Below are 7769 nucleotides of genomic sequence, written 5' to 3'. Positions count from 1 at the left end.
GGCGCCGGGGCCGCCCTGCGCCTGCGCGGAGGGGGCGGGCGCCGGGCACACTGCGGCCGGCGCGGGCGACCCCCCGGGAAGGCGCGAACGGGGGGGCCGGGGCCGCGGCGGGCCCGAGAGGGAGTCTCGCGAGACTGAGAACTCGGGCGGGCCGGCGGGAGGGTCCCCGAAAGGAGACGGGGCGGGAGCCGCGTGACCAGAGGAAGGCGGGGGAGGGGCGGGGGCTTGACGGTCGGGGAGCCCCGGAAGCGGGGACGGGGTCCGGGTTCCGAGGGGAGGCGCGGGAGCTGGGGCAGGGCGGGGGGGCCCCGGGAGGCGCGGGCTCCGCGGAGAGAGGGGCGCTCGGGGGGATCGGGGGAGGCGCCCCCTGCGGCTGCGCTAGAGGCTCGGCCGCCGCCGAGGCCGCGGGGCTGACGGGCGCTTGCGGCCTCCCGTCCTCCGCCGGCCCCGGACGCGCGGGAACGCGGACGTCAAAGCCCCCGCTGTGGGAGGGGGGCGGGGGGCGCCAGAGGACAGTTTGCCGGCTGGACGAGCGCCGAGCCGCCGGCAGGGCGGGGGCAGGAGGTGCGGGGGGCCGCGTGCGCGGCGTCTCCACGGGAGCCAGCGCAAGGCGAGGGCAGGTCTGCGGGTCCCCCCGGGCCTGGCAGCGGTGAGCGGCTGTGGGCAGAGCAGGACCCGCCCGCCTCGCTGCTCACAGCCGCCCCCTGGCGGCCACGGCGAGGCAGCCCGTGAGTGCCCCGCGACGAGGGCGAGGCGCCGCCGCCACCGTCCAGGCGGGACGGGGAGGATGGCCCGGCGCGGGCTGCGCAGGGGAAAGGGCCCAATTTAGGCCGGGACGCGGAGGCTGGGCTCTGCATCAAAAGGAGCCATCAGTGCGGGAAGCGCAGGGAGGAGGGCACAGCCCACTGCAAGGACTGGAGGGGAGAGCAGCCAGCAGTCCGCAGAGCAGAGCGGGGGCAGGCGTGGGGAAGGGGCGGGGTGGGAAGCGCGCTGCCATAGGGAAAGCTGCTGTTACACATGCAAAAATGGACCAAAGGGGCCTTAACTTGTGGGCTGGCCCCCAGGGGAGGGCATCCCTGGTGGCGCAAGGGGCTAAGTCTCAGCACTATGAAGCACGAGTTCCATCAACGCCCAGAGCAGACACACATGGCCCGGCAGACCTCTCCTGTCGCGGCTGCTCCCCTCAGCAGTGTGTCAATGTGCCTGTTCTGCTCCTCACCCTTGTGATTGGTGAATCCTCTCACCCGCCACACCTCTGGCCTACACCCCAGCTCTTGTATATTGTAAAAAAATTAAAAAAAAAGCTAGAACTCAGGAATGTGGCCAATAGGCCTTAAGGCAGAACCTGGGCCGTAGAAGGTCCAGAGGGTGAGGTTATCAGGGTCACAAAGCCTCACACTCTCCCCCTGAGGGTGCTGCTCTGGAGCCATTAACACTTAGTGGCTGAAGCCTGCACCGTTGTCTGAAGAGGGCACAGTATTTTGCTCATTTAACACTAATAAGCATATTCTCCCAACCTTAAGTTATAAAAAATTGAAAAGCTTGATCATGAGCAGCCCACCCGGGTGACCTGTGGGTCAGGCTGGAATGCTCCCTGTGAAAGACAGGGCTGTCTGATGGAGGGTCAGCTGCTGTTCAGGAGGAAATTTCAGCGTTGGGAGAGTACCAAGGATACGGAAATGAACATGTCTATTCAAACTCCTGAAAACTGGGCCTCCCTCTTTAACGGGTTGAAGTCAGTGCTTTCCAGCTCTCTGGCAGGAGTTCGATCCTTTGCCAGGGAGCTGACCCATATGGTGCAGCAGACCACTCCTGTCTCCCAGCTGCTCCCCTCGGCAGTGTATTTCAGTAGATCCGCCTGTTCTGCTCCCCACTCTCTCTGGTGAATCCTCTCACCCCCTGCCCCCAACCTCTGCCCTATACAACCAGTTCTTGTATGCATAAATAAATCAATCTTTAAAAAAAAAAAAAGTAAAACTCCTAAAAACAGATCACAGGCCAGACTTGAAGGATTCTAGTTTGACTGCCTCCAACAAAGGGGGGCTCGGAAACACCCATCTGATCTGCACTCTACTCCTGCCAGTGGGCCTGGTAACCTAAGAGCTATTTTTTTTAATATTGAGTTTTGTTTTACATAGAAGAACTGGGGTGTAGGGGTGAGATGATTTCAGGGATAGAATGGGGACCCTAACAGGCAGATCCACTGAAATACACTGCTGAGGGGAGCAGCGAGCAAGACAGCAGAGGGAGAAAGGTCTGCTGCGCCTTAGGTGGGTCAGCATCCTGGTCAGGGATCAAACTCAGGCCTTAGCAGGGACAGCACTGAGACTTAATCCCTGGGCCACCAAGGAAGTTTTTAAAACACCACAAAGCAGCTGAGGATCTGACTATCACCCAACATTCGCTCTCCCTGAGATGGACTGAACTGGTCTTATTTGAAGCTCATGGGGCCCAGGGGCCATCCCAGGAGAACCCAGTCGTCTCCATTTACTATCACATGCACACCAGCCCCTAGCACACCTCCTTGAGACTTACTCCCCCCCATTCTCTTTCTGCAAGGTGCCTTTTGGAAGGGCTTCAAATCCTGAGGGGAGATGCTATTCTGCTTTCTTCCTGCTAGTATACTAAACCCTAATTCTTCTAAGACTCCCCAGTTTTCTTTTGCTTTGCTCCTCTGTCACTCACCAGGCCTCCTGTCTCGCAAGATGCAGAATCAATGACCACCTTGGCCAGCACCAAACATTCAACAGACAGTAACTCCCATTCCGCCTGCTCAGGCCTACAGGGATAGCTCAGAGCCTCACCACCGCCTGGACAGTTCCTGCAACATCTGTTGGGCACCTGCCAACTTACCCTCCTTGGTTTGCCAAGCATCTCAAAGTACCTGTATGTATCTAGTCAAGGATACCTCAGGCGGCCATGTTTAGGACCTCTGGCTGCATCTTCAGGTTTGAGGTTACAGGCTGCGGGACCCTGGACCAACCCGGGATTTGCCACAGGGCCCAAATCACTTGGACCTCCCAGCACACCCACTTCTCGGCCACTGAGTTGGTCTCAGTGTGCAAATAGACTGAGCTGAATGTCTGGCACTTTGTCTGCACAGCAAGAAACCCAGGGCCACACTGCACAAAAGTCATGTCCAACCTGTGCCTCCCTTCAGGTGTCGAGACCAGGCATAGCCCCCCAGAGCCCAGATACTGGAAGGACGGGTCAGAATCAGGATTAGAGAAGTCTGTGCCTTTACTGGTCATGCAGTCTATTTGAGGGGGATGAAGCGGGAGGAGTGGGTGGCCCCAATGCCTGGCCGGCCGTGTTTGACAGGCTTGTAGGTGATGGAGAACTCGCCCAGGTAGTGGCCAATCATCTCAGGCTGCAAGAGGCAAAGAGCAGGAACATTAAGTGACCTTCCTTGGGTAACAGACCACCCTCCACCGCCCAGGCGCAGGGCAATCACAACACACCTTAATCTCCACCTGATTGAAGGTCTTGCCATTGTAGACGCCCACCATGCTGCCCACCATCTCAGGCAGGATGATCATGTCTCGCAAGTGTGTCTTCACCACCTCTGGCTTCTCCATGGGTGGCGCCTCCTTCTTGGCCTTGCGCAAGCGCTTCAGCAGCGAATGCTGCTTCCTACGCAAGCCCCGGTTCAGACGCCGCCGCTGCCGGGAGCTGTACAGCTGCATCAGCTGCTCGCTGGGGACAAACAGCATATTTGTGTCCCGCGGCCCAGAACCACCTGTACCTTTCACCTCACTAATATCGCTGCTCCTATGTGTCCCCAAAGGCTGCTGGCTATAAAGGGACCACAGGGAACTCTATGCCAAATACTCAATATGAACCCTTCAAGCTCAAGAACCAAGCACCGATGTCCACAGTTAACAGACTAGGGGGCCGGGTGAGGTGGCCAAGCAGATAGAACCCTGGGGAACACCACGCTGTGGTCCTAAGACTCAAAAATCCAAAACAGAAGCTCCCAGCCAGTGGGGAGACTATCCTGTTCCCCTCTGCAATCTAGGAACACCCTGAGACGGTGGTGTGAGGTGTGCCCTAGCAAGTCCACCTCCCCATCCTGGGGACAGGACCACCGCCCTGCCCGGGAACTGTAAATTTCACCTCCCACCAAACCTCAGACCTAAGATTGGCAACTCTGATGGACGTGCAAAATCCTGGGCTGCTGCGGTTTTTAAGGCCCATGAGCTAAACATAGATTTTACTTTCCTAAGTGTAGGGTAAACGGTTTTCAGGCTTTTCTGCCCTCTGCCATTAGGACTGCCCTGCCTGATGGGGCACCTGCAGTTGTTACATGGTTGTAAGCTGTGTTGTTTACTTCTGCGCGCCACGGCTCAGTATTGAGCGATCTGCCAAGAGGAGGAGGAGGAGAAGACGCAGCAGAGAAGGGGAGAAAGAAGCCCGAGTGAAGACTTGCGGGGGGCTTGAAGGCCTCCCGGCCCCCCTGCCTGCAGTGCCTGGTTGCTGCACCACCCCTAAAAGCGCAATGAAAGCCTGAGGACGCCACCGCGGGCCCCAGGACTCTCCCCCGCCCGTCTGGCCTGCTCGAATCATGAAGAACCAGCTCTGCGCACACTAGGCCACCACACTCGCGCTCCGAACGTCTCCCCGGCCAGCCCCGCCCCGGCGCGGGCCCGAGCCCCTCTTACTAGGACATGTCCAGCAGCTGGTCGAGGTCCACGCCGCGGTAGGTGAACTTGCGGAAGGTCCGCTTCTTCTTCTGCTCCACTTCCGCCTGCGCGGGCCGGGGGTGAGCACGAGCCTACGACCCTCCTCCCCCGCGAGTGGCCGCGGCGGGGGCACCGGCCAGAGGACCCCGCCGCCAGCCACGCGGCGCTCCTGGGCAGGAGAGCGGCGGGGACGCGCTCCCGCCGCCCGGGGCTTCGGCCAGGCCCACGCGAGCCCTCCCGGGCCGGATCGCTCCGACCCCCAACCCGCAACCCCCATATCTGGCGTTCCCGGAGGCTCGGTGGAGGCCCCCGCAGTGGCTCAGCCTGACCCCGCGATCCCCCGTGCGGCCAGAGCGCGGATGCCGCCGGATAGGCTCCGCAAAGACACAAGCAAGCGCCCTACTCACCATCCCGTCGCCTCTTCAGAAAGGCCCGCCTTCCCTGCGCCGGTGCAGTTATCGCGAGGCTAGCCACGGGCCCCGCCCCTCTGCGCACGCACTTCCTTTCCCCTCCAGAGGACGCGCGCCCTCTGCTGTCCGGAGGCCGGAGCGCAGGCTGCGAGGTCGAAAAAGGTGGCCACCACCTAGGGACTTGGATCCTAGGGTCCTAGTGTTTGGGGGCCATTTCCTCTAGGGGGGGGGGGGGGTCAAAGATAAAGTCCCCTCCCCCGTTTTTAAAAAAGATTTATTTATTTATTTATACAAGCACTGGGTACAGTCAGAAGCGCGGCATGGTGAGAGAATTCACCAGAGCCAGAGCGGGGAGCAGAGCAGGCAGAAGGACCGAAGGACACTGCTGAGGGGAGCAGGGGCGGCAGGAGAGGTCTGCGCGCCATGTGGGACCCTCGCCCGGCGGCCGGGGATCCAACCGGCACTGCAAAAGCTGCGGGCAGCTTCGCAACCCAGCGCTCAACCACTGTGCCACCAGGGGAGGCCCCCCCTTTTTTAAAAAAATATTTATTTTTATTTATTTATACAAGATCGGGGTGTAGGCCAACGGTGCAGGGGGTGAGAGGCCTCACTAGAGACAGAGTGGGGAGCAGAACAGGCATACTGACTGAAACACTGCTAAGGGGAGCAGCGGGGAGACAGGAGAGGTCTGCTGAGCCATGTGGGTTGCTCCCTGGCTGGCCGGGGATAGAACTCGTGCTGCAGAGGCTCCAATAACTTCGTAGTGTTGATTAATCCCTTGCGCCACCAGAAAGGCCCTATTTTTTTTTTTTTTTGGTCTATGAATTTGCTATTTACTTCTCTTGGCCTGTCTGATGTACCTATAAAACATATTCAACAATAAGCAGGAATTTACAAAACCAAACAAACATGTATATGGTAAGTTCTGAAGATTTTCTAAGAAAATCACTCAAAATATAGAATGAAAAAATCATTAGGTTAAAATGCTACCCTAGAAAATTCTTATTTAAAACAAAAAAAAGAAAAGGGGGGGAGGGGGCCTCCCTGGTCGCCTAGGGGCTATGACTCAGCATTATCACTGTTACAGCCTGAGTTCGATCCTCAGCCAGGGAGCTGACCCATATGGCGCAGCATAAGTCTCCTGTCCTGCCTGCTGTTCCCCTCAGCAGTGTATTTCAGTGGGTCCGCCTGTCAAGCTCCCCACTCTGTCTCTGGTGAATCATCTCACCCCCCACAACTCTGGCCTATACCCCGGTTCTTGTATGCATAAATAAATAAATAAATCTTTAAACAAAAAAATATGAATGGCTGAGGCTGCTCTTGTCTTAAGGCTGCCCACCTGTGTGTATGCGGGAATCTCTTCACAAACCTGTGCCTTTCAGAAGCAGCTCTCCTACTCATTTGTGTCTGTGAAAGCATCCTTTCCTTTCCTTTTTTTATATAATAATTCTGCCCTCTTGGATATGAAAACAAACAAACGAATGGATGGAGAAGGCAGTCAATCCAGCTGAGAGGGACATTTCTAGGATGCGGCAAAGTGTGCAAAAGCTCTGGGGTAGAGATGAGTTGGGTGTTGCCAAAATAAATAAAAAGGTCAGTGTGCCAACCCACTTTACACCACTGCGCCTTCAGTTTCCCTGAAGGGTGGGCAAGACAGAGCATCCAAGCTGGGCCCGGCTCATTGAGGGGGCTGTGGCCTAGGCTAGTGGCTTTGTGGGAAACTGGAGTTGGCCTATAGGGAAGGGCAAGTCTCCAAAGCTGAGCCCTCCATAGCCACTTCCACATTCCCAGAAGAGCCAATTAAACTCCAAGCCAAAGAGGTATCTCTCCCAGTCCCAGGGAGTGACCTGCAGCATTGGAGCAAACTCAGTTCTGTACACTCAAGCTGACTGGAAACCCCCTTAACTGTTTGCACAATGCTTTTTTGTAGGGGACCTTAATTTTTTTAAATATTTATTTATTTATTTATTTATTTATGCATACAAGAACCAGAGTGTAGGCCAGAGGTACTGTGTGTGTATGTGTGTGTGTGTGTGTGTAAGAGGTTTCACCAGAGACAGAATGGGGAGCAGAACAGGTGGATCTACTGAAATACACCACTGAGGGGAGTAGCAGGGAGACAGGAGAGGTTTGCTGCACCATGTGGGTTGCTCCCTGACCGGGGATCGAACTCAGGTCATAGAGGTAATAACGCTGAGACTTAACCTCTAGGCCCCCGAAATGACCTGCTAACCAGCACCCTGGCCTGGGCCCAGCACCCCTCAGAAGTAACTGCTGTTGCCTGACCCACTACATTGCCTGCTAACCCGGGCCACTGGCCTGTGCCCAAGCCACCTCTAGAGCTCTCCTGTTGGTGTTGCCTCCAGCGCTGCCCAGCCCAGTCTCTGCACTGCTGCTGTCTTAGCAGAGCCATCTGTGATAACCTCCAGTTGCCACAGTGAGCTGCTGGATCCTGGTACTACCAGCTCCAGTGATACCATCATGCAGAAGCTTTTGGTTTGGACTACTGGACACTGCAGACATCTGGGGTAGGACAGTTGGCCATTTGTGGCCGTAGAGTCTCTTTCCTCCCCATTTCCCCCCTTGCAAGTAGACCCTGTTGTTACACTCGAGCCTGAGTAGTGTCTCACAATTTTAAGCAAACAGGTGAGGACCCACAAACCCTGACATTCCCCAG

The 7769-nt window shown here is 57.1% G+C and overlaps 1 protein-coding gene across 1 annotated transcript; it reads right to left on the bottom strand.

The window, feature by feature from the left end:
- Window positions 1–3229: 3229 nt before the first annotated feature.
- On the bottom strand, window positions 3230–5146 carry RPS15 (ribosomal protein S15). The gene is made up of 4 exons (XM_037504229.2): window positions 5090–5146; window positions 4662–4747; window positions 3462–3696; window positions 3230–3370 (listed from the first exon to the last, which is right to left on the bottom strand). The coding sequence occupies exons 1-4, from the start codon at window positions 5090–5092 to the stop codon at window positions 3257–3259; spliced, it is 438 nt and encodes a 145-aa protein (XP_037360126.1). The 5' UTR covers window positions 5093–5146; the 3' UTR covers window positions 3230–3256.
- Between the last annotated feature and the right edge of the window lie 2623 nt (window positions 5147–7769).

Source organism: Talpa occidentalis, unplaced genomic scaffold (genome assembly GCF_014898055.3).
Source record: "Talpa occidentalis isolate TD23 unplaced genomic scaffold, MPIMG_talOcc4v2.1 talOcc4.12, whole genome shotgun sequence".
In the NCBI taxonomy this organism is placed as follows: Eukaryota; Metazoa; Chordata; class Mammalia; order Eulipotyphla; family Talpidae; genus Talpa; species Talpa occidentalis.
The sequence above is the reverse complement of the archived record's forward strand: the minus strand, read 5'-3'. Positions and strand labels throughout refer to the sequence as shown.

Coding starts and splice junctions, on each gene's coding strand:
- RPS15 (XM_037504229.2), bottom strand. Junction 3,697..4,661: donor CAGCTGCTGGACATGTCCTA/GTAAGAGGGGCT, acceptor GTTTGTCCCCAG/CGAGCAGCTGATGCAGCTGT. Junction 3,371..3,461: donor TCAATCAGGTGGAGATTAAG/GTGTGTTGTGAT, acceptor TGCCTCTTGCAG/CCTGAGATGATTGGCCACTA.